General features: G+C 50.2%; 1 protein-coding gene across 1 annotated transcript in view; it reads left to right on the forward strand.

Annotated features, from left to right (window-relative positions):
- The first annotated feature begins 1,579 nt into the window (after positions 1-1,579).
- LOC146191433 (glutaredoxin domain-containing cysteine-rich protein CG31559-like) overlaps positions 1,580-26,975 on the forward strand; it is a 100,471-nt gene continuing 75,075 nt past the window's right edge. The window contains exon 1 of the mRNA XM_084601974.1: positions 1,580-2,457. Coding sequence (XP_084458100.1) covers positions 2,005-2,457 — 453 coding nt within the window. The 5' untranslated portion in view covers positions 1,580-2,004. The remainder of the gene's footprint in view (positions 2,458-26,975) is intronic.

Below are 26,975 nucleotides of genomic sequence, written 5' to 3' on the forward strand. Positions count from 1 at the left end.
GGGCGAGCAGCGAGCCAATCTCGTTTAATTGCGCGGTATTTTCAAATCACGCTGACGCTGAAAGCTCACTGAAATAAATTTGGGCCGTACCCCTGCTGCCGCCTCGAACGGCGTTGTCGTGTTCTTGTTGTTATTGTGCCTCTTTTTTGACCAATAGTCAGAGGAAAAGCACACAAGGAAAACCTATACGTACCGCTACATGTAGGCCCCTAAACGACCGTTTCATAAATTAGCACCCCATGAGTGTCCCGAAACCCCCAGCGTTTCTCGAATCCCTGCGTCGGCGTCGTGCACTCATGGTTGAAGTGCCTCACATTGTATAATAATATGTTCAATCATTTCCCTGCTTTGCATGTAGGAGCAGCAAATGTCATCTCTACTATCGAACTTTTGTCGGTAGCATTTCGTCCTTAAGTACCCAGCCCTAGCCTCAAAAAATAAGCCACTAGGCTTAGATATTGACAAAAAAATGTTTCCCTTAGAATTTTAGATCTATAGCCGCCCTATAAAGCCAATTTGTCCATTTGTCCGGCATTCTCTTTTGCAGTGGATATTTTCCGAGCCTCGTACTTTTTGTTTGAAGATTGTTTTTCATCGTTTTATTCTTTATGACATTTGCATGCATACGCAAGCCATCTTGTTCTTCTCCTTCATATCGTATCAATACTGCACCGGTACAAATACTTGAAAATCTTTGCCATCCAATGCTTCTCATTCATTTGCCTCTACCATTCTTCATACTGCATATAACTTTTTGACTGCCACGCTTCGAACGTCAACCATCCCATATCACCTTGAACTGCCTCATTAGTAGTTGCTCCATGTGCACCCGACCGACTGTCATCTGCTTTATTTCGAGTGCCGAAGTTGTGTCAGATCCCATGTACTGCCAGTGTGCCACGGCGTTAGCAAACGTCAAGCCTGGTGCCATTGCGCCTTTCCAGATTCATCGAATAACTTCATATTCGTTATATCCCCAGAGACCTCGATTTTTCATTACATCTGAGTTTCTTTTAGCTTTCTTTAAAATTTCCTCTCTTTGATCCCTGAAGTAGTCTTTGCCATCATTCGCCCATGACACCAAGGTATTTGTACATTTTAAATTTAGGTAACTCTAAGTGTTGTAGCGTGATTGTGCTGGGCTCATGATTAAAAACCTTGACTCCTGATTATTCTGCGCTAAATATTAAGCCCAGAACCTTCACCACTTCTCCGCAACTGTCCGCGAATTCTGTTTTCACCAACTGTGGCGCGGGAAGCACAGCGTCATCTCTCGGCATCGATTAAAACCTGCACAGGTGACGCGTTTACCTGCCGCGCTCCGGCCCGTGCGCGCCGTCTCCAGCGACTACTCCGCTCCTGCCTCCGCATCTTCCTCCTCTCCCCTGTTTTTACTCCTCCTCCGCCTGACAACCTGTTCTCTCGGGAGGCTCTGCTTCCTTCTCTGCGCGGCTTCCTTCGCCTTTCTCTCGGGATCGGGTGAGACAGAGAGTTTGTTAGCATCTCGCCACAGTCTTCTCGACGCGTGTTTTCTTTCACAGCTCTCGGGAAAGGAGGAACCCGTCCGCTCGCTCTCACAGCCTCCCAGCCAGCCGGCACGACCGGCCCCCAAGGGCTGCTGCTGCGGCACTTGCTACCTTCGGCCTGGCTCTCAGACTAGCCTCATTCAACGATGGCCTCGGTCGCTTAGCAGCGCACGTCTCTGCACGAGCGCCGCGTACATTGCGTCCCAGCCTCGTAGCGCCTTCGTCTTACAGCGTGTCGTGTTCTCTCCGCCTTCTTGCCAGTATCCCGTGTTCCAACAACTGCCTCGGTCATCCACCGTAACAGGACTACGTCTGAATAGGCACAGCAGGAAGAAAGATTCGAGGATGGCTCGGGCCACATAGGCTTCAATCGCGTGGCGTGCTGTGCTCAAGAAGTGTGATTATCGCGTCGACGGCTTTTATAGCCGGTGTGCGCGATTGTGACCCAGCTTCGTGAACCCTGCTTCGACAGATAACAATGCAGCGCGAGCCAGTGATGGCGGCGCCGGTGTCCGTGGTGGTGAACGGTTCCCCGGTGGCCCTCGAGGCATCAGACGTCGTTGCGACGAGCCCGCCTCCTGCGACGAGTCCCGTGCCCCACGTGGTCCGCGTGTCCGTGGTCTCGGCCGCGGTGTCGCCCCAGTCTCCCACGGCGGCGGCAGCTCCGGAAGCGGACGAACGCAGCAGCAGTGGAGCGTCGAGCGGCACCGGCAGCGACGACGAGGCACCGTACGACAGCGACTCCGGCGCCGAGATGAAGTTCCACCTGCGCGAGCTTGAGGATACGCCGACTTCGTCGCCGGGAGGCGTCAGCTGCGGCCGTCCGCTGGACGTCGAGAAGGCCATCCTGTCCCGACAGGGCACAGTGCGCGGGGTGCGCAACTTGGTCAGGGCCTCCATCAAGTGCATCGCCGACTGCCAGGAGGGCAAGGTGAGCGGCTGGACTGCGCGCTTGGGTCACACAGGGGGCCGCGGAATGATGTCTGCACCTCCTTCGTTTCCTTCTAGGAGGTCGTGGAAACAGTTCAAGCTTTGCCCGCATAGAGCCTACGGAATCCACATTGTGTAATTTGTCGTCTTTAACGGGTCCCCGTTTGCTGTGTGTCCGCACTAAAAGTAAGCCTGTCCCTGTGGCTATTGACAAATGTCATCACCAACGCAGGCCAGCACACCGACGTGTGATGAGATCCAGTAGTGTGGAAGATGTGTGCGTTAAGTGTTGCTCTTAATGGAACCTAGCGTTGAGAAAGAAGCAGGGAGTGTTGGGAGAGTACCGTTTATCACCATTCTACGTGGATTCGACGATCCCAGCCTAGGCAAAGAAGAAACGTATATTTTACGCCGTTGCAGGTAACTTTAAGAGCGGTCGTAGTCCACTGAGTGCCTGAGCTACTTGGAGAACATTTTTATTTGGCACAGAATAACAACACAGTGACAGCTCCACCTTCCCTTTACGAGCATTTCGCTGTTACTTCGACTTTGTGAACTTTGTGAACATGTACAGGTGTAGCCAAAAGTTCTCAGGCCACAGGGTCTGCTTCTGAGCAGTATTATCAGGCAGTTACAACGGCCTCAAATCTCAAAATATCTGTGGAGGATAGAAGAAGCACTATTTTAATCCCTGAGATAATTGATAGCGTTAACAGGATATTAAGCGCCAGAATATGCCGGTCAGAAGGAGACCCTGTGGCCTGGGAACTTTTGACTACCCCTGTACGTATGGTGTAGTGAATGCGTTACAAGAAATGAGTTGCATGAAGTTGTAACACTGCAAAAACTATTGCGAAGCGGCAAACACGTAGTCATGCTCTGCCTCTGTCCAATTCTTGTCACATTTTTTCAAACATTCATCGCTTCGGAGCTAGTAGTTAATAGGAAATTGATGCTAAATCATGGTCAGTAAGCTTTGTCTCTTATACTCTTTTACAGAACTTACGACGTTTATTTCTAAGTCGTTATTTCAGACCTCCGCGTTCTTTAGATATATTGGAAGTTCAGCGCATGCCGAAGCAGGGCTTTTCTGCGTATAGTTTAGTTTTCTCTAAGCATTCATTTTGTCCCAAGTCCTAACAGAATGTGCCAAGCAATGCACTTCATCGACAAGATTCATCTGGCGTGGGTTCTGAAAACGTTACCTTGTGAAATTTCGATCACAAGCGAAATACGAAACGCTGACTCACGCGATAATACATGCATACGTTACTGGATAAACAAACGTTCGAAAGCCGCGGTTGTGGAGAAACGGCCATTGCTGTTAATTGCCCTAACCGACCGCTAAACAAAACCGCAAGGCGAAATTTTTAGGAAGCCCGTCTTTGATGGCAGCCAACTTACTCTTCCTTGAACAATCTTCATTGTCGTAGGAGCCGGCCAGAACATGCTAACGTCGAACGTCGAAAGAGTATATACGCAGGTCTAAGGAAACAAGTTTCAATGCAATGACGAAGGGGTACCGCTAAAACAGCATTGCGCAATGAAATGGTTTCGATTTATCTATACACACAGCTACGAGCCCTGCATTTCGATCAGTGTTATTTCTTTCTAAACTATTCCCACGCCATACTTTCTGAGCAGTAAATAGCCTTTCCAAAATGATTCGCTCATAAATACAATGGGAGAATGTTGCTGCTTGACCATCAGTTATCCTGGGATTAAATATGTAAGCGCACATGGCGTCCGTAAATCTGCGTGCTTACGAAACACAAGTTACCTTGCCAACTTATGCAATGCCAAAAAGCGCCATTTGGTCACTTTCAAAGGCTCTGTTTCGAATCCCGATGCTCGCATTTCTGTTTTGCGTCCTGAAACGGCGAAAACAATGATGCATGACAAGTTGACGCGTGCGGCGAAGCCTTGCCTGAACAATCGTGAGCGTCTTTTTAGTTGCGCCCTCTCATTTATAGGCAAGCAATCCAGGTGCTCTGGGTTACTCTGAAATTCGATCTGATCGGCGCCACGCCGGTTGCCCTTGATGTTCGTGATGAATGACAATGCCAGCGCGCACGACGACACAATAGAAGGAGAGCCGCACTTGGCGCTTCGCGTGCACCCTTCGCTCCCTTTAAGCGTCACGAAGGGAACCGCGTCGGCCGCTGACTTCAAAATTGCACGTATCACGAAGGTTTGAGGCGAAACTAACTGGCGTCCGTCGCGTGGACATGTTTTGCCGGTCAACTGCGTCCTTCTTTAAAAGATGGAAGGAGAACGTTTGGCGACGCTAACAGGCGGTGAGAAATGCACGCAAACATGTATGCACTCCCTGGCAATTACCAAAGTATTTTTTTTTTTTTTGTAATGTACCCGTTCTTTCGAGCTGGGCAGCAACGAAATAACGCGGATGAAGCTATTCTTTTGGACAAAACCGACGCTATAGCTTCAATCTTTTTTTTTTTTTTTTTTTTTTTTTGGGGGGGGGGGGGGGTACAAGACAACACGTTACATACACGAGCACAGAGTGAATCGCATATTTAAAGGTGACAAAATGCCTCGCAAATCAAGCAGCTATAGATACCTGCGACACGAGAATTATGACATACAAAATATCCATACTACCATAAAACATCAGACAATGTATAATCCCCCGTGTTCTTTCGTGCTGCTTTATAGGAATCGGTGTGCGCGCACTTTATAGCTCAGACGTGCATCCCGAGAAATGATGGATACGTCTTAGAGGCCGTGAGCAGCGAGCTCTACGCGCCTTACTTAATTTTGAAACGATCCGAGCTGTACTCATAAAAGAACGTTTTTTGCTCTGTCGTCATAGACATGTGCCATTGCGACTAAAGACATCATCATCGACACGCAGCCGCGCCACCATCACGGCTGAAACCAGATGTTTGCCAGGGAGGCCGCAGCACTGCTCGAAACTCGAGAAGCCGGCGAGGCAAAGCCAATAAAGACAGACATGACGAAAGGAAGCCCAACATAGGAACTGCTAGTGCGGCGACACTGACCTCGCCACTGGCTTGAACGAGGCTGCGTCAATTCCGGCGAGCCTGCAGTACACAACCGTCTTCTCAGTGTCTCGACAACATCTCGCCTGTCAACATGCAAGCACTTGCAGCTTTTTAATTTATTAGTTTTATTAGCCGGTCAAAAACATCAATTTTGTTTATTCGCAGACATTGCAGTCAGTCTCGCGAACGGCCTGAGTCGCAATAAATTTCCCATCGGCCTCAACGTCGCTAACGTCTGTTGAATCTGTTTTCAATGTCACTTGTGGCGTCAAACTTACGTCTGTGATCAGACAATGCTTGCGAAACATCTCCCGATCTAAAGTTTATACATTACGCAATAGCGAAGGATATTTAACTTCTTTACGGTGCCAAAGGAACGACGCCCCCCCCCCCCCCCCCCCCTTCCCCCCCCCCCAAAAAAAAAAGCGCTGTTCTTAAGGCCGCACTGAGCGCGAGTTACGTGACACTGGGCCAAACCACCATACATATCCCGCCGTAGTGGTGCAGTGGTCAGAGTACTTCACGGCTGCGCCCAAGGATGCGGGATCGAATCCCAGCCGTGACGGGAGCTGTTCGATGGAGGTGAAAAGCAATTCACTTTGAGGTACCCAAGAGATTGAAATTTTCGGAACCCTCCATTATTGCGTCTCTCATGGCCCGCCAGAGTCTTGGGGCGCTAAACCCCATAAACCGAAACCAAAATTAAAGCACCGTGAAATTTCAGTCCAGGAGTAGGCTACGTGCTTGGAGAATGCGTGCCTGACTTAAAACAATGTGAGCATACACGTGTTCCATACGCCTCTCAGACTTAGCGAAAACGACTCTCAGTGGAATGCCTTCGAGGAAGGACTGCCCACGAATCCCACCAGGCAAACAAACCTCGACTTCCTCGTAGCGTTACGCGCACGCGCGTCCGCTTTTGCAACATCAACTACTTGACTACATCGAACTGCCTTGAACCGCTGTCAGCATATGACGAGAAAGAATTCCTCTCCCGCGTTCAGCGGAAAGAGCTGCTGACGTGCGCGCGTCACTTTTGAAACGCTTTTTCTCTCGCCGACGTTCACACCTACACATGCGGCTGCCGGAAAGGAAACACAAATACTCTCTCTGGGTGCTGTTCAACTTTATAGCTGCGCGCACCTCTTGCTGCTGACAATAGTCGTACTAAAAAAAAATTAAAAAAAAAAAGCGGCAATTCCTGTCATTTTGCGCGGGTTAAAGTGTCGACACGTTCTAGAGCGGAGGCCGCTGAGATTGACGGCGCGCCAAAAGTGCGCGCGCGGCTCCCTGTATACTGCGATCGACTGGAGTCTCTCCTCAGGGCGAAGCACTCCTCGTCGAAGGTGCGATTGTTGACCGTGTGTGTCCAGCGTTTGTGTACCCACACTTTCGCGCGCTCTGTCGTGCCGAAATCGTCTCGGAAAAACCTTTCGCTGCCGGATCTAGTCGTGAGCAAGCACGGCTTCGTCCGCGCTGGCGCCTTGCTTCGCCTCGCGGTGACGTGCGAGTCCGCTTCTTCTTTTTGCGATTTTTATTTCTATATTTGCGTTTCTCTGGTTGCAGCACCCAGCTTTCAATCCGTCTTATTCACCGTTCGCACAGCCAGACGTGGTGCGCTCCAGTAATCGGCAAGGTGTGTATACAAAAGAGAGATACGTTTGTCCACCCTATATTTCAATAACAATGGAGGCATCGAAAGATTTTTTTTTGTCGTTGTTTCTACTGTTGTTTACGCGCAGCTATAGGTGATTGGATGTTTGTAGAAACTCCTGGCACTTGTTTCCTTTCGCCCGCAGTGTGCGTCGATTGTTATTCTCCGGTCGTCCCAGATAAGCGAAGCCATATAATGTGGCTCGCAAGAGAAACACATTGCGGCGAGATTCGCTGCGGTCCCGCAAGGACGCTGTCGGCAGTTTAACTGATCGGCATTTATTGAGGCTGCCTCTCTCCGTCTTTATTTCTTTATTTCCCCCTATTCCAAAGTGCTGTGGCTGCCAATAGCGCTTCGATTTCCTCGCATTCCGCATAGCGGAGCAAAGCGCAGATCCCTCGAGGCAAGGACGTCTCTCGAGAGGCCTCGGGTTGTTCATGTACTGAGCAAATCGCGGATGAACGAGTGCGTGTGTTCTTTTGTGGCAGGCATTAAAGGGGACAACTCCGCTGAGGTCTTTTTTCTTATTTTTTTCTTTCTTATTAACATCCGAATGCAGAGCCTTTCCTGATCGACTCCGCTGTCTTTTTGTATATATAATATATAATTGGTTCACAGGAAAGGAAAGGCGTAGTATCTATCACACTTGTTTTGCGGACACCTGAACCGCGCCGTAAGGGAAGGGAGGAAGGTGGGAGTGAAAGTAGCAAGAGAGAAAAGGGTGCCGTAGTGGAGGGCTCAGGAGTAATTTCGACCACCTGGGGAGACGAAACTAATTTTATCTGTTGTAGGCCGTCATTGCACCCGCCACTGCTTAGGCGGTGGACGACGGCTGTTACTGCGGCGCGCGTCTTTCTTTCCCTCTTCTTTTTCTTTCTTCTCTGTTTTCTCTTCTGTCTGCACGAGGCAGCGGAGGTGGCTCAGCTACAGAGCCAGTAGCAGGCGCGTGCATTTTCTTTTCCTTCTTCCTACAGCCACAACAACAAGTGGCGTCCGTGTGCTGTGCGATGTCAGTGCAGGTTAAAGAACCGCTGTCATTTTAGCAGAAAGAAAATTTTGTCAGAGTTGCAACTCTTTCGTTGTTGCTGTCGTTGCTGTTGGGGTTGTTGTTTTGCCGGCGCTGCGATTCGAACTTGTGAACCAGTTGGCAGGCATCTTGCATTTTGTTGTCGAAGATTATTTTTACTACTAATTTAACAACAAAGCACATAAACCTTTTATTTCTATTCTCTGCCACGCAAAGTCACCTGTCGCCGCAGCAGTGCACTTGCAAAGACAGCGATTGGCACAGCTTCCTGTATATCTCTCACATTTGCTTTTTTTTTTTTGTAGCATATACTGTGAAAGAACTCTCACTGAAAATATCCTGCTCGTCATTATTAGAGGTGGTTGTGGTTTGTGGTTTGTGGGTTTTAACGTCCCAAAGCGACTAAGGCTATGAGAAACGCCGTAGTAGAGGACTCCGGAAATTTCGACTACCTGGGGTTCTTTAACGTGCACTGACATCGCACAGCACACGGACGCCACTCCGTTTCGCCTCCATCGAAACGCAGCCGCCGAGGTCGGGTTCGAACCCGGGCACTCCGGCACAGTAGTCGGGCGTCTTACCACTGCACCGCCCCGGCGGCAATCTGTCGATATAGCCCAATTTCAATTGGTTCTTAGCAAGAAAAATGTGTGCTTGAAGTGGTGCGGCAGTTGCTGAGTTCTCGGTCGACGCGACATGAAGTTAGATTTTCACGTATAGTAGGAGCTGAAGGAGTTTACAGCATGTTTTTTTCTGGATCGCAACGCGTACCTTCTTCGCCAAATGCACCGCTTTTCAAAGTAGAACCGCGCTGAACACCCGAAATTAACTTCGTTGCATGCTTGTACACATATATGGCGCAGCTGAGAAGACAACAAAAAGTAAAATCGTATTTTTCTTGTTGTCTGTGGTTCTGAAACAGGTATTCAGTTCAGTTCAGTCGTTCAGTCGTGTCCGACTCTTCGTCGGACACGACTGAACGAATGAAGAGTCGGACAGGTATACCAATATAGCTATTCTCCTACAAGTTCCTGCATCTGCGAATCCGTGTTTCGATATCAAACCACGCCCGCTAACTTGCGCTCACTTGGGCGATGCCTACAGAGCTTTGCGCGCAGAATACAAAAGAATACTTTTAATTGTCAGCCCGCTTTCATCGCGTTATCTGCCGTCCGAAAATGGTGATACAGCCATGTGCGCCCTCTATTCACGTTGTTTACACGGAGGCAGCTAGTGTAAAGACTTCCTCGTGCGCCTGGCGTGCCGTACGACTGCGCGCCGCCCCCGGACACCGTCGTCGTGATCGCCGGCTCCTGTGTACTCTGCGCACTTCCTCATCGAGACTGCGCAGCCATCCGTCCAGGCCGGCTGGCCTAGAGGCGCTCATCGCTTATCGTCCCCTGGCACCTAATTGAGCCTGAGAGGCTGGAGAGATGGAAGGGGTTGGCAATTAAACGCGCCAGCAGGGTTCCATTTGTTCCTATTCTGGGTGTATAAATGTAGTGATGTGCGTATACGTGTGCAGTGTTCCCGAGCTGGGAAGACTGACGGGTATCTTTTCACAGCATTGCCGAAAACTTCGATCTTTTAGAGTTTCATTTATATAGGTATACGATGTGTGTCTTCGTTGCTGCATGCCCTTGTGGCCAGGTGGATATATGCGGTTTCGGTTACTGCGCCCGACGTAACGGGTTCGAATGCCCGACCCGATGGCTGCATTTTGATGGAATCTGAATGCAGAAGACGCCCATATGCTGTACTAATGTCAGTGCACGTAACTAAGGTGGCTGAAATTTATGTTGCGTTCTACACTACAGTGGCGCAGTATCTGCAGTGTGTAGCTTGCGAACGTTAAGCCCAGCAGCTTATGACATTCTTACGTGCTGAAAACAATTTTTATCCTCACTGGTAATATGCGCGCAGTGCGACGATCGCTTTTAAGTACCTCCCCTAATTTCCCGCTCACAGTGTTTCATCCCTACTAATTCTTAGTTGTGTACTTATGCTTGTCTATTTTCGATAAGGAAAGCCACCATAAACATGCGCAGTGGATTTCGCTTTCACAACACTGACGCATCTTGTCTCTCGTCGCTTTTTTTGTGTGTGTTTGTCTTTTTGGGTGCTCGAAACTATGTCTGAACATTTTACATAACTTGAACTCTCATCGTTCCAAGCGACTTTGGGCGTGTATATAACTAGCACATCTCTACTATTTCACATCTTTAGCTCAATGTGCATCGATGGTGACAAAGAGTCCGAGATGTCCCTGAAAAATCACACAAATGCTGAGTTCCTGCAGGCTTAACGCAGGAAAAAGCAAAGGCAAAGACGACGTTCCATGGGGGCGCGCGATTCATCATGCAACCATGAAATTGCCTTTGCGTCGATGGCCTCGACAGTATACTGAGTATACAACCAATCGTGCTGAACAAGAAGGAGCGGCGGAAACCGCAGCGACCCGCGCGCCCTTCGTCGATCCTTCCCGATATCTGCTTGCGCTGGTTGCGTCGCTTTGGGCCCCGTCGCGCAGGAATGGAACCGTTTTCCGCTGTTGCTCAGCGCTGTATTGTCGCTCCGCTTATGCCACTGTGCGAGCTATAGGGCTGCGCGAGATTGCGAGGGGCATTATCGCTTGTGCAGCTAAATGTTACCGCACGCGCGCATTGCTCGAAGGCCGACGATCAGGCGTGAGCACTTTCTTTCTTGATTTCTTTATTTTCAGCCACGCTGTGCCGTTGTGTGGCTTCGTTAATGGCTAGTTTATTGGGGCGGCGAAGACTCTCGGATATTATCGGCGTAATGAGCGATTAATGGCTGCAATGTGCGCGGGAGTGGCTGCATGCGCGGGGTGCATGCTTGCTACCCAGCGAAAACAAAATACACTTTGTCCATGAAACAGCTCCTTTTGTTTTCGTGATCGAATGCACGCACATCGTCCGCCCCAGGTGCACGCATTGAGCTCTAAACATGTTCCGCCCGTGTGTAAGTGCATGGCGCATACTCCTAAGCAAATACAGCGCGATGAGCCGATAATCATAGGCGTCTATCTCAGCGTTGCAGGCGTGCGCTAGAACATCACGCTGCCATTATCGTCGTCGTCGTCATCATCATCATCATCATGGGAAGCAGCCTAACCGCATCCACTGCAAGTCAAAGGACTCTTCCACCCGCCTGAAATTAGCCCTCTCCAGCGCCAGCTTGTATTCTCGTTATCTATGGCGTAATCTCATCTGCCCACCCACGAACCTGTGCCACTATTGCCCTCTCTTGTGAGTTCATTCCGTTACCTCAAAGGGCTCATGGTTCATATCTTGCCTCCGCGTTGCATGCCTATGCCCCCTGCTCATTTATTCTTGATTTAAATAGGGTGTCATTAGCTCTCGCTTGCTCTTTAAACAAGACGCGATTGGAGATATCGTGTTACTTGCTCATGCTATTCAACGCGACCGCGTTAAATGTCTCGTTATCCAGAAAATCCGGTGTCGACTTTGTGGGCGAAAAATTTCGAACATGGCGCTGGCAGGTGGCTGATGGCATGGACGAGCACTGATTCTTCGATGGTTTGTGCCACTTACCGAGATCACATATCAGAAATTTGGCAGGAGCTACCAACTCGGGTTACTCATTTGGGGCAGGAAGGTGGAATGAGACTCAACCTTCCAGTGCTCTTGGAAGCGGAGGCAAGCACGCTACTCCTAGTCCACCCAGACACGTTCATACGGCTTCATATAGGGAGCTTGCATGAAGCGATGCATGCTGGGTAATCCGCCATGATGTCGCTGGCAGCAGACGACGCTGCACGGCAATGCCACACAGCCTCGTCTGCATGGTCGCATAGTGCACGCAGACGATGCTGGCGCGATCGGACAGGCCGACTGCGGGAATTCTTCACGATTCCAAAAATACGCCTGCAGGAGGGCGAGAAGGCAAGGGATTTCTCTAGCGACGCCGATGCAGATGTCTCGCAGGTGCCAACATACGCAAGATGGACGCCAATCCTGGGAAGTATCAAACTACTTGCCAGAACTAAAAATCATGAATGTTGGCGATGTCGACGAGCGGCTAGGTGCACACGCATAGTGCAGTCAGTCGTTCTCGCGTAGCTTGATCAGGTCCGCGTTGCACGTTTTGCATAGCGCGCCCGATTTTTCAGGCACAGTGTCGACGCGTATATGTTCCTCAGGAATCTGCCGACAATTGCACGCACGTAAGGGCAGCGCACAAAAAACTGTATTTGCTCGGTGGACCGTCGAAAACGACAAGGCACTTGCTCAATTCAGCATGGCTGCGCTGCCTGCCGTCTGCTGCCAGCGACACCATCATGGTGGTTACCCAGCATGCCTCGCTTCATGCAAGCTCCCTATATGTCGGGCGCTATAGTACCCTGTGTGGCTAGATAACGTTGTAGCTTAGTATACTGCATGCTTAACGCCATCGCGTCATGCCCTTAAAGGCGAAGCTTAATGTCCCCCGTATATATTTTCACAACTGCTGCCAACGAGAAGCTAGCTAGTTGAACGAAGAGTGTTGAGAGTAACTACACAACTTAGTGCCGTGTAATATTTACGTTAGCTTTTATAGGCATCAACATGCAGCTTCTACAGGGAACATTCTCCGCTTGTTTGCACGACGCAAAGCGATGCGCCAAAATTAAAAAGACAAAGAAAAATGGACACAACCACGAAGGTCCACGCAAACAAGAAGCGTTACCGCACTCACAAAGATATTTAAGGGGTGCTATGCTGGCCACGCCTCTTTAAACAGTTAGTGAATTCAATGCGCCATTTTTGTTGTAAAGTGGTTAGCATTCGCAATGCAGGCCGGAACAGGCGATAACCCGTGTTCAGATACACTTCGGACTACAAACTCGTCATTTGTGCTAAACTCCGACGTGCTTGGTTCACGAATTGGGCAGTACAGTGCAGACACTGTGGACGATATAAGAACAATTTGTCGCTCCCCCCTTTTAATTGCTGCTTCTGACTAAAAATATTACTGCATGGCCCTTCGATTACGTCTGCCATTTCTATAGAAACCTTTTAGTGTAACTATTAAAATAAAAGAAACTGAAAGAAGCGATCGTCGCAGCAGAGCAGTGCTGTCGCTGGCGCCAAACACAAGTGCGAAAAGCTAGCGCTTCACCATCAGTGCGCGTTGAAGCGAACTGCACACAATACTTTTTTTTTCCTTCCGATGCCCGGCTCGTTGTCGACACGTGCAGTGGCACTGAGGGCGGTTCTATGAGTTGGCCAAACGGCTGTCAACGGTGCATGGCTTTGAAGGAAAGGCAACGCCGAATTAGCTCCAAACCACTGCCAAGGCGAGGAATAGCGTCCTCCGACGACTCTCATTCAGCTCCAGGCATCTGAGCACCAGTTTTGCTGCGTTCCACGCTCAGCATGGTCCCTCCACCACCAGTTTCCACACCTCAACTTCGCGACTTCGTCGACGTCTCTTTCTTCTGGAGTCAGCGCTGAAGCTACAGGCGGGCTCCAGTGAATCGCTGCTTTCCGTCCCTCCTCGTCCGCCGGCATGAGCGCGCGCGCGCTCGCGCGGCTGGGTCGTTTGCGGAGCACATGCATCGTGACCAGCGGATCACGCAGCGCTGTCGTCATATCACAATGGCCTGGCCGCTGCACGCCGCACCAGAGTGATGTTCGAACCGGCCACTCGATACGTGGTCGCGGCGGTTTCGTGACGACTTTGTCGAACTGCCGAACGCGCAAGCCCGCGCCGTTCTGTTCTGCTCGCTGTTCTGGTGACCTCTTGGGCTGACCTCCCCAGCGCAGTGGTGGTCCCGCCGCCGCTGCCGCTTGTTCGCCTGTCAGCGCGAGGCGGACACTTCCTTCGCCGCTTTTGTAATCTTTGTCTCTTTCTCTTTTGCCCTTTGCGACGAACAGTGCTCATTCGAATCGCGTGGCCTGCAGGTTCGGAACAAATCGCTGTCTCCACTGTCGCTCTATTGGCCCCGATACTTCACTTTGCGTCGCGCTGCCTGTGTTCCGAAGATGCTCGTGCAACGTCGCTGCCTCTCGGCGCGCCGCTGCTGCGATTAAGAGCCATTCGCGACGCTCTCGGCGACCCGCGCAATGGTAGTTCTCAATGGACGGGGTCGAATGGGCTGTTTCCCGCCGGTTCGGCTTATCGGGCCACCCGTGACCTTTGACATTTGCCTTCGAGGGTGACATCCGACAGGGATCTTGGGCGTCTTCGTCCGTCCGCACCATGCTCATCGCTTCCTTCCTTCATTAGCCCTAAACTCGCTCTATACGTCTGCTCGTCTACGTCGCCACACCGTTATGTGCCACTGAGACAGTCTTGACACGTACTACATGATGGGAAGCAAAGAATAAGTGGTCGGAACAGTGTTATTTCTATCACTCGCTAGCGTCCTGATAGCGACGGTCTGGGACGGCCTGCGACACTTCGATGGTGATGGTATTGTATGCAGGGTTTATTGTCCCGAATCAACTCATACGAGAGGCACCGTTGTGAAGGGCTCCGGATTAATTTAAACCACCTGATGTTTTTAAACGCAAAGTACAGCACATTTGGCGCCTTTGCCTTTCGCCTTCATCAGAACGCGGTCACCCCGGTTGGGTTTGAACCGGGTACTCCTGACCGGTAGCCAAGCGCTATAACTATATATTCAGCCACCGCGGCGGGTATACGCTTCGATAGAGAAAAGAGGCTGTAAATGATTTACTTTTTTTTTCTGGTGACCGTAAGTTTTACCTGGCATAAGGCATTTTCTCTCTGCCTTCTAGTGTTTATTGTAAAAACATTGCTCTGGATGATTCAAGTCAAGGCTTGGTCAAAAATATTGCGGCCAGTATCCGCGAGATGCCATTGAATTGGGATGGCTTCTCGGAGGGCCGATGGCTAAACCAACCGCTGCATGTTCTGACTATCGTAAATTAAGCAGGAACTTGAAAATCGCAAAATATACGCTTTAGCTATTATATCTATTCAGCGTAATGTTTCTTTGGATGTCGTTATGCTGGAATTATGGGCAATTTTTCTGGTATATCTGCCGAGCCCCAGTAGCATCAAGACATCCGGAACTGGTGTTCCCAATAAGAAATGGGAGCATTGATATTGTTTCCTCGCACACTTTTACCGCGCCCAAGCCTCTCCGAACGTTGACGCCATTACGCCATTAACACATATCAAGCGCTAAGCACCTATTCGATCCATGCACCCGACGTTACACTTTCAGTACCTTTGACGACACACTGTCTTGGGCTGAATCGGGTATCTAGTTCCAGCATCTGCCTCCAAGGCCATAAGAACCGAGGAGTCGAGCGGCAAATCGCCGTTTCGTGTCGTCACCACGGGCAGAGAAACAAAAGAAGCACGAGGGTACTGTGCGTTTCGGCAACGCTGCGGCGACGCCTAACCACAAAGAATGGTCCAGCGCTCATTCCTCGGGGTTGCCTCACGCGCCACTCTAAAGGCTACAACCAGCACCATCAAGACCCCATTGCCCGAGGCGAGAGCGACTAGTCGTCCTCCCTCAACGAAGCGCTTCGTGTTTCGCTCATTTTTCAAGTACTGAACCCCTGCAGACCAGCAGCTTCTTTTCAAGACGGGCACAACCAGTGTCGACGCCCTCACTGTATCAGAAGGTGATACTGCTCGCTTCTGCCATTTTGGTGTCGCCGCGATGCTCGGCATCATCTTTTTCTCTGTAAGCGCGTGTCGTATCTTTTTGGTGGTACACCCGGCTTATACCTCTATAGCGCGCACTGCCCGGACATACTATGGTTCGTTTAAGGGGAAACATCAGCGACGCGGAGAGTGCAGGACGGGGCGGTCACGTTTGAGGTCGCATCGGCCGCCTCAAACGCACGAGGCTGGCAACGGTCGGCGCACGTTCGAACGTTCGTCGACCGGCGTCAGCGGCGGTGGTTGCGGCGGCGTTTTCTCCTTTAAGGTGAATGTGGACCACTCGGCTTATTCTCCTGGCCGTGGCAGCGAAAGGAGAAAGCTCTGCGCCCTTCCATACCTCTTCCCCCACCGATCCCTCTTCTCTCTCTGCATCTCCTTTGCAACAAGTGCTTTCTATTCGCGTTACCCGCGTCTGGGATGCTTGGCGCAGTCACGACATGACTCGAAACGCACGTTGCACTCCGTGAGGTACAGTGGTACACGTCGCTGCGCCTAAGTGAAGGAAGGCTCCTCTTGTTCGGCCAGAAAAGCGCACGCGCGGATTTTCGCCGACAAGACAGAGACGCAAAAGAAAGGCGCGACGAGGAAAACAATGATCTCCTTCTTTGCGAATACGGGGACGAAAGCAGGCGCGAAACGGACTCCTCCTTTTTCTTTTTTTCTTTGGGAGTTCTCCATAAACCAGCTAACTTGCTACACTTACATATCAGCCGCCCTCCGCCGAGAGGCGTAAATAAAGCTAGGCACCACTGAGCTGTGTAACAGGGAGGCATACGCGTGAGACTCGGTCATCGGTGAAAGGAGGCCTGTCCAGCACTGCGTATGGCTTTGCCTCGCGCGCGTGACCCAGCTCCCTTTTTGTGACGTTATACTCCAGTCCGTTCTCTCGAGGCGGGGCCAGATGCCTCTGCAGTGCGCGCCTCGTTGTCTTGCGCTTTTGCTAATGGCCTTCACGAGTCCAGCCTGCCTCGAAAAGGGCCCTTTAGAACGTTATTTGCGGAAAACGAAGAAAAAACATAATGAACGTATCGGCTCGGGCGAGTCGTCGAAAAACGCACACCATTCTACTGTGGTCTGTCTTGCCATCTGGTATACTCCTGCAGTGGACAACTAAGTGCACGCCTGTCTCACCCATAAGCTGCTCAAAGAGGAACGTAGAGACGAAGACACTTGTTTTTCGAGCATCCATTGGGTAGTGAGGTCGTTGCTGTTCGCCTGCCACCTGCAACATTGTCTTGCAGTCGCATTATGTTTGCTCATTGAGAACTGATGCAGCGATGTAAGTGAGGTGGCGCACACTGCCTCTGTTCAGTGCCGTCACCTGCTGTGTCAAACATGCCTGGTTCGTATAAATCGAATGCTCCATCGTTACGCAACTTACATGCATGCTTTATCTGACGCACACTACATGGCTCGGCAGAAATGAGCTCCATTATTCCACATCAAGAGCGAACCGCGTAAGTGACGCGCCAAGTCCAGGATTGTGAAACACCTTGTTAACTGTGAGGCAACTTCGTCGCGTTGAAAGACGCTGTTATGCACACGTTGATGGGAAATGTATACAGCCGAATCTTCAAATTTCCTTTTTATAGTTTTTCCTTCGCTCGCTACAGTTTATCCTGCGCTCGCCGCGAACAGTTCAAACTGCCATATAAAACAAATGAGGTTGGTTTCTAAATTATTACGAGGCAACTGCGGAATTAAGATATTTTGTGAACATATCCTACTGAAAAACCAAGTTCTACGTGGCAATAACCTCACACAATCTCATCAAATCGCATAATCTTATACGGTGCGCATCCTTATCAGAAAATATCTTCCGTAATTTATGATAATGTGTAAGAAACTATGAGATCTTATGCAATTATATGCGTCTTGTATGTGATTTTTTATGTGAATTCAGTGAGATTGTGTGAAAAAATGTGAAGTTATTGCCTCATACATTTTTGTTTTAAGTAGGGTATTGACATATGGTCCAAGCTTCCGACGTATACTACAATTTTATTTCTCAACTTTGCCCTGCGCTCAAAGCGAGTAATTAAGGCTGCCTTTGAAAACGATCAGAGGTGCGCGTTTCTGAAAATAAGTAGCAAAAAACTAAGATCCTGCCGAGAGAGTATCTGCGGATATATTGACTGCAATGTTTAGGTTGCAGGACATGTAAAAAAGAAAATTGTGTTCATATCTCCCAGGAAATGTCCTAAATTTCTTGGTGCGTTTCTGTCATCTGCGCAATCGCGTTGTTGTGATAGGCGCAAGCGTTTGTAGACAACATCGCGTTCGCCTATCAGAGTCTCGGGAACAACCTTCTGTGCCTTGCCTTGTCGCGGTACAGCGCGCCGTTCGGCCGGTTTCAAAGGGGCAGAGTTACGTCGGATTGCGCGGAGGAAAGGCCCAACGCAACGGGAGCGGCGCCGAACACCGGCGTGAACTGACTTTCCGCGCGGTAATCGTGTGTAATGCCGGCGATTCGCGACGGTCCGATGGGGATGAGCAGCCGGGGGGGAAAAGGAAGAGGAGGCGACGTTGTGGCCAATCCCCGAAATACACTGACCCGCTCCGGCCATGCATCTCGCCGGCCCTCTTCGCAAGAAGGCTCTAGTTTTTGACTGCAGCGGGTCGTCCACAGTGGAGCCACTGGGAGTGCGCGAGGATGGGAAGATAATGACAGTGTTGGCGTCGCCACCGCCGCCGCTCACACGCGTACAGCGCCATAGAGCAGCAACAGGTCCACGAACAGCTTTCTGCATGCCGAAGCCGTCTCGAGAGATTTCCTTTCTGCAAACGCGCGGCTGGACTTCCCACGTCTGTAGTCACTTTTCTGCAACACCGGTCTCAGCCCTCACGGCCGACATGTTTTTTTCTGTCTTCTTTTCCGGAGTCATCCAGTTTCTCTCTCTCTCTCTCTCTCTCTCTCTCTCTCTCTCTCTCTCTCTCTCTCTCTCTCGTTTTCTTCTGCCTCTCTCACTCTCGATTCTCTTCTTGCCATCGATTATCGACGCAATCTTTCCTTCTGTCGAGGTTTTCGCATATTGATGACGACTTTGTAATCCGTCCCTCGCAGTATCTCCGGAGCCAGCATTCCACTCACTTTATTCTTCACTGCATTATCTCGATCGGAGAAATCCTGTGGTGTGTCTATCGAGAATTAGGGTCGTCCTTGCTCGCGCACACAATGGCACTGGCTTCACGAAAGACAGTGCGGCGTTAATAAGTGGGCCCGTACGCGGCCGCGACGCGACACGAAACGTGAGAAGACTCTCAAGACGCGCTCGCGCGTTTTTCTTTCCGTCTCCGGAACCTTCGCGCCGCTTTCTCACTTTCTCAAGACACCCGAGTGTCCCACCGCCGCGCACGCGGCGCGCTTGTGAATGCACAATGAGCTGGGCGGTGCATGAAGCCTCAATTCACCCCCTCCCCCACCACACAAACACATCTGCAGGTCACCGTTCGGGCTGATGCAACTTTGGTATAATAAGATTCGTCCGTTTCTCCTAATAGCCAGGTCGTTGCCCTTGTCTACGGCTGCGACATTGTCTGAAGAGGATCGAGTCATCAGTCACCATTGTGAAGGAGCTAAGAGGCAAATAAGGTTGTCGGTTCAAAACAAAGGTGTGCCCGAGCACCCCGAAGGAGTGGATGCTCTATTCGTCGTTTGCGGCCTATTGAAAGCACCACCCGTTGACCTTCTATGCAATGGCAGCTGAAGTTTTCCCTTCATTCATTCGTCGGCGTCGCGATGTCTGTCCGTGCCTGAGCGTCAGCACACGCGTCGCTCTTGACCAATCACGCGCGTTCACTGTTGTCGCACCGAAAAGAGGCTACGCCAACACCTACAACGCATGCGGTGCATCGCATGGCGCTCGAAAGCGTTCAGCGTTTATTCTGGCTGCGAGCGATTTTGCTCGAGAACCAGGACAGATGCGGGCCTGAATGCGACCTTGCAACGTATTTGTCGCCGTTACCCGAAAGAAAGGCTCCGCGTTGGTGAGAGATAAGAAAGGCAGAAGTAAGCTTCTTTACGTTGATGCCACGCACTGAGGAGTGGGCGCGTAGCGTTTCAGCGAAGGTCGATGGGTGAGTACATGCCCGCCACTACACGGAGACGGGCGAAGGAAAAAAAAAAAAAAAAAAAAAAAAAAAGAACGTACGGGTGGTGCGTATGTAAATTTATCCTTGTACCGTATCTGTTGTCGTCTCATTCGTGTCGACTTTTCTTTCTTATCACCCCGAGCCTCCAACAACAGAGCGTGCTTTGAAAGCAGCGCAGCATCCCAAAGAGCTCTGGAAGCTGCGTGCGTACTGATAGCTGTCCGGTGGACACACACTGTACTGGGAGGCAGCGTTCGGAGCAGCTGTTAGTCATTTCCTACGAGCTCCCCGTACTTCAGCCAGAAACGGAACGTTCATTTACATGGAAGCGTTTTATGACACGTCCTGTGCGTCCAATTACGAACCAGAGGCTCACTGTTTGAGCGATAGCTCACCGTCTCATGCTCCAGGTCTCCTGCACTATAGAATGACCTTCCTAATAAGCTCTCATTCCCGTCCATTTACGGCATACTTTTTTTTGGTGATAAAGGTTCAGGGGATGATTTTTTGGGATAGACGTAATAGTTGTCGTTACCATCCATGCAGCATTCGTGGGGGGTCACAGCGCACACAAGGCTTAGTCCTCACGCCAACCCTCCCGAGACAGAAAAGTGATGATCGCACACACATGCGTGGCATACTATGCAACAACTTGCAGAGTACGAGGAACAGCAAGCGCTGGTCATACGCTTTATAGCAAGGTATTCTTTATTTCAGAGTATGTTTTATATATCAACTATACGGCTGAATGAGCTACTTAGTGACAGCGAAATTCGGTGACGCTGCCATAAGTGTAAAGCAAAAGCTATGTGGAAAACGCTTGCATGGCACCCAAATCAGCTTTAAATTGGTTTTGAGATGTGAAAAGGGGTAATAACTGCTTCACTTCTGTGTTGACATCGCAGTTTGAGGCAAGGAATAAGAAGGGATTGAAAGAGGTGCCGTATATAATGAGGGGTTTCAATGTCGACCACCTGGGCACAGTACAGGGGTGAAATGCATTTTGCCGTGCATTTCCGCCCTGACTTTATAGTCCTTGCACTGGAGTGCGTCTCTCTCATGGAAAGAACAAGACTCTCGCGGAAAGAAGCCGACACGTCTTATAATACAAAACTCAGCTGGCGACGTTGTACGCGTTGAGCCGGACAGGCCCGATCGACTTGCGGTGATGACTGCAGAGATAACGGCTGTACCTTTTGTAACAGGCAGATCGCGGGGTTAGCCGTACGGTGAAGCCAAAAATGATTAAGAAATAATGCGGGCTATGCCCTGTACACATGCTACTTCCTCTCTTCTGAGGCGTTTGTTGTCGATTTTCGTATATACAGACTTGCGCCATTCCGGAATGAAAAGTTGAGCAAACTGACTGGCCAATAGGCCGCCGCTTTGGGCTGTGCTGTTGCGACCTTGACCGCGTGCTCTCACTACCTGCTCCAGTTTTCCGCGCTGGCTTCCGCTGCAGCCACTTCCTAAAGGGCAGCGGAGGGGAGGTGGGGCCGCTCTCTCGCGAGCACACATGCATGTACACACAAACAAACAGACCGCGGACCGGTGGTGCGTTCGTGTTGCGCCAGAAACGAGATCGCGCAGGGCCGCGAGTGCCCGGAGCAGGATCGCGCGGGCCGCGAGGAATTTGCGCGCCCCTCTGCGCGCTTTTATTTTGCGGTGGCAGCTGCCGGTGACCTTGAGTCACGTGACGCTCTCGCACTTGCCACAAGTGGTGTTCACCGCGTGGTACGTGCCCGTGGGCGCGCTCTGGCTTCCGTGGCGGCATTGCTCTGACCCGTGTCTTCTCTTAGCTGCTGTCGGGCTTTTGAGTGGCAGCAGGTAGAGCTGGAAACTCCGTGATTTCAACATGACTAGGTTGATGCCTGGCGGGGCGGGTCACGTGTCATCCCCGGGCCTCACCCCGGCGATATTTGCTTTCGTTCTCCTCGCTCTTTTCTTTTTCTCTTATTTCTGCTTGCTGCAGCACCGTTTCCGCACGTCCAAACCTGCCAGCGACGAAATTACATCTTCACGTGTCGGGCGCTGAAAACCTGAGGACGGGTGGTCTCTTACGAAGGCGCAAGCTCCAGAAGAACTGACATTCTTTTCTGTTATTTTCCTCGCTCAATTCTATGACGCCGTTATTATCTCTCTAGATAGTATACGGTGTAATATAGCGAAGTTTAATATTCGCATGTGTCGCTAGTTGGCGTGAAGCGAGCATTTCCTGTTTGGGATACGTTGTACTGGTAACTACTGAAACGTACAGTGCACATAGAAGGATGCATTATTTGTAGTACATTCTGTGGCATGCAACAGTGGGCCTGGAATGGCTTCTTGCTTCGTTTGGTTTAAGATGATGATGATGTCCTCAGTCATAATGGCACATACCCACGGCGGGGGATTGGCCAGAGTGCATTGCAGATGTTAAAGATTTATGGAGTAAGACATGAGGGTATGTGCGTTTTCGTCCTTTTTTTTGGAACCGTATACGTGGGTAGTTCACCGCAGGGCACAATGTTCCGCGGGCCACGCGATCGCAGTCGCTTCTCGCTCGTTCTACGCATCGTCCATCCTTTTGCCCTACATCGTATGCGCAGACGTGCTACCTCAATGTTACCAATCTGTTTTCTCGTGACTGTTATTTATTCTCTCCTAGCAGTACTAGTAACAGAAAGGTTTATTTATCAGAACCTTCGGGAGCCTGATGAAGCTCTCGTAGTTCAGGTCTGGACACGATCGACCCTTCTTGAAAAGTGGGTAACGCGGCTCCACGTCGGCGCATTTTTGCTCCTGACGCGCGATTTAGAAGACGGGTTTAGAAGAAACGGGAGTCGCGAAGCGAAGCCAAGAGGCGCACGCGGTGCCCTCCAAACACTGGGAAAAATAATCGGGCCTCCAAGGACGACCTTTGCTACTCGAACTGCGACCGCACGCAACCGCGCTTTCTGCCGCCCCGCCGCGGAGATGGCGGCGAGAGGACGAATCGTCTCCATCGGTCGCCGGTCGGCATTTTGCAGAGCGTACGTGACCAGCGGTAAAGCAGCAGGGGAAGGCCGACACTCGTCGCGCGGCTGGCACGGTTCCTCGATCCGTCCTTATCGCAGCCCGCGCGACGGCTGTATGGAGATGGAGCGAGCACTTTCTACGACCGTCGCCCTCCACTTTGTACAGTACCCTAACCCTAACAATAGTCACAATAAAAGAATGGGGTTGAGTTACTGTGAACGCATAAAGCGGACAAGGCAGTAATTCCTGCCGTAAGTATAGAACTGTGCATGCGTATTTTCATGTTCCTCTATAGAACGCCGCGTGGACTACATAGGTTGCAAAAAAGTTAGCTGATCTTGTCTTGTGCAGACCCTTTGTATTTTGCTAGCGCACTTCTACTAACCTTTGTATTTTGTTAGCTTGCGTTCACTCTGTATAAAGACATAATATGAGCGGTCTTATGGCGGTTTTGAGTCGCACTGTGGTGTTTTTCCTCCGCATCAGTCCCTGGTTTGGCCCCGCTTACTGCTCGGTCGCGGTGCTTTTCGCTTTTCCTTAACGAGTCAAACCTAAAGGCTCTCGGCGAAGTATTGGCGAGGCAGCGTTGATCCAAAGTGAATCCTTCGCAAGGGGCATTCGAGAGCTGTGTTGTCGAGGAAGTTGCTCACCTTGATGTAAACATGCGCAGCCGCTGCCGTCCAACTGGGCACGCAAACAGGTCATGTGACAAGTAATTTCTAGCCGAACATAGCGATCTTCTCTGGCAGCCAGCCTTGCGTGATGCTTCACTGCGGACTGCACTGCAAATATATACTGCGCCTCACGAACTCTGACTTGTCGAGATCTTGTGTTTGCTTTTCGTACCATGCGTCTTCTTTCCCATCAAACTTCGTTAGACTAACATGGAGGTTTCGTTAACCTGCTTGTACAGGTGAGCAGACGAAGATATCGACGAATGCATTCTTCTTACGAGCAATCACAGTCTCGTGTAAATGCGTCGACCACCCCTTCGTTAATGTAGTTTCTGAGGCTGTCGAGGTCCCCATAAGAGGTAGCCTGGATGTCTGCGCGCCACGAGTTCCCGTGCGGCTTAACAGTACTTTCAAAATTTCTGAAGCAGTTTCAAATTGAAATTTTATGCGCAAATCATTCTCTATAATGCGCATGACCTCTCCATGTTCCTCTGGTTCTCAGTCCTCGATCATGCTGGTGATTCGATAGCGCTAGACTGTTTGCATTAAGAACAAATGAGCTGGCCCATTCGTGTTACGGAGCACTGTATATACTGTCGAAAATAAGCACAACCCCATCTATGTGAACATATTTTCTTATTGCGTTCCTGAAACTTAAAAACTCCCGTGATTTAGAGTTAGTTATTGTTAGTCAATTCTTGTCTCTATGCGTCTGCCCCGGGAGGAGTGGCTGAAATTCCTACTATGCGACATATGTCGGAGAAAGGCAGCAAAAAAAAGCTAAATAGTCTTGTCCTTAACGTCTTAAAAACTTCTAACCGAAGCGCATTTCAGCAGCAGAGGCGCTAGATTCCCCCACTATTCCCTCCTGTCGCCAATAAACTCAACCGCTCAAAAGGTGTTGCCGGGAGATTATTTATAACGTCTGCCGTCGGCCACTGTGGTCTCTCTCTGCGCAATGGCGTACGGAGCCTTCTGCACTCCGCAAAGCTGTGAGTGCAGAAGGCTGAAAGCAATGTATATTCCGTGAAGTATGAGGACAGTCTCTTCTTTGAACAGACATTATCTTGCACACGAGAGGGGCTAAGAGTATGCCAGACTACACGCAGAGCCTCTGCTTGTTCGCGCTAGCGAAAATGATTAGAATTTCAGATTTGTTGGCACACAGCTATAATACCTGTCTCTGAGCGTATACTGTTCGATAGAAGATAGGATCGCTGTAGATTCGGACCCTTTAGATGTCTGAGGGTCACGAGAATGGCTTTCCAAAGAGCCTTGGCCACAGTACTGGGAAAAAAAGGGTTACTGCACTGATCTAAAGAGAAGAAAGCTTTGTTTTACGGGAGAAAATGATGTATTTTTTATATAAACGCAATAATGAAAACGGAAGTACTGTAAAACGCACATAGTGGGGGTAATAAATTCCTTTTCGCACTTGTATGCATATGGACAAGTAATGCAGTTTCGCATCCAGCACTAGAGTACGCTGTTTTATTTACATGTTGTTTTTTTTTGCCATTTGTTGCGCAGACGTTCGCTTCACAATGTCATCGACCATCTGAGGAATGGAGCAGCTGAAAAGCTGGCTTCAACTACAAAGGTCTGAATTTATCCCATATGTTGCAACTTGCCACTGAGAGGCCACCCTCTCGTTTTCCTTACGATTCGTAAACAGTCATTGAAAAACTGGCTGTACTCAAGAACAGTATCGCATTTCTTTTTCTTCATTTAGAAGCAGAAGGAATCTCATATAACCTTCGTAGCACCGTAAAATGCGCGCAGTGCATTTTGTGTGTGTGTGTGTGTGTGTGTGTGTGTGTGTGTGTGTGTGTGTGTGTGTGTGTGTGTGTGTGTGTGTGTGTGTGTGTGTGTGTGTGTGTGTGTGTGTGTGTGTGTGTGTGTGTGTGTGTGTGTGTGTGTGTGTGTGTGTGTGTGTGTGTGTGTGTGTGTGTGTGTGTGTGTGTGTGTGTGTGTGTGTGTGTGTGTGTGTGTGTGTGTGTGTGTGTGTGTGTGTGTGTGTGTGTGTGTGTGTGTGTGTGTGTGTGTGTGTGTGTGTGTGTGTGTGTGTGTGTGTGTGTGTGTGTGTGTGTGTGTGTGTGTGTGTGTGTGTGTGTGTGTGTGTGTGTGTGTGTGTGTGTGTGTGTGTGTGTGTGTGTGTGTGTGTGTGTGTGTGTGTGTGTGTGTGTGTGTGTGTGTGTGTGTGTGTGTGTGTGTGTGTGTGTGTGTGTGTGTGTGTGTGTGTGTGTGTGTGTGTGTGTGTGTGTGTGTTCCGACAACAAGGCGCTGCCTGGGCACAGTGATGAGACCTTGAGAAGGCCGCGTGTCTACGCAGCCTCATGTGACAAACTCTCCGCGTTCGAGAGCAACCGCGTCCGGCCGTACGTGACCATGGTCAAGGTCGCAGCGGTCGATGCGAGCAAGGAGCGCGCAGTGCATCGGTACAGCATTGGAACTGCGCACTGTTTTGCGCCGATGTCCGCGGGCATGCGTGCTGCCTATCCTCCGAAGGCTGGGAATTCCCACTGGGCTCTTCGAAGGAATCCAGACGCGCCAACACGTGTACGTATTGATAGTGCCTGGACTCGTAAGTTACAGCTCATGCTCAGCTAGGGGAGAGTGGGGTAAAGGACACAAACATGTACACTTTGCCCCTTTCTTGTCTTCTTTCTCGCAGCCACCATATATGAGCAATATTATTGTGATCACAAATGTGCAAGGGGCGTCGACCACAGTAAAGTTCTTCCTAGTGTTTACTGGAGCATCGATCCCAGCCCCGAATGTCAATATTTCTGTAGGGAGTTGAGAATCCTCGATTGCCACCTCTGGGAACCTTGGTAACTTAACAGGCTTCTTAAGTTCAAGAAAACACTGCTGAAAGCAGAATTTCTGGCCCTTACGCTTATTAACGCGAAACTTGCGAGCGATAGGACACCCTGGTATAAGTTAAATGGGCGAGATATGCTGTGGCTTTCAGGCTTTAATATTGTCTACATATATAGGCACTGACGTTTGCGGACAGGCAGCGAGTAACGTAACTTAATTTTTATTTCAATCAATAAAGCAATGCTTTTTTCCTTCTGAATCCGTGCAACATAGAGTGCTTGTTGACTGGTTGGCCTCTGCGAGGAAAAAAGGCATTTGCCAAGATGCTCTGTATGCACTGTAATGTGGGTGGAATGGTCGTTATAAAAGGCAAGATGCAGCGAGTGCGTCTCACTCCTAGCGGACAACTGAACCCCGCCCAATAGAGAAGGGAGGCAGGGGGCAGCGAGGGAAGAAAAAGAGCAAGGGCCCTCGCAGTGTAGTGCTACATGTGGATTAATCTCTAACACCGGGAGAAATAAATTTTTTTCACACCCGTCAAACCATCAGCCGGAA

This window comes from Amblyomma maculatum, chromosome 4, assembly GCF_055883805.1.
Source record: "Amblyomma maculatum isolate TAMU_Amacu chromosome 4, ASM5588380v1, whole genome shotgun sequence".
NCBI lineage: Eukaryota > Metazoa > Arthropoda > Arachnida > Ixodida > Ixodidae > Amblyomma > Amblyomma maculatum.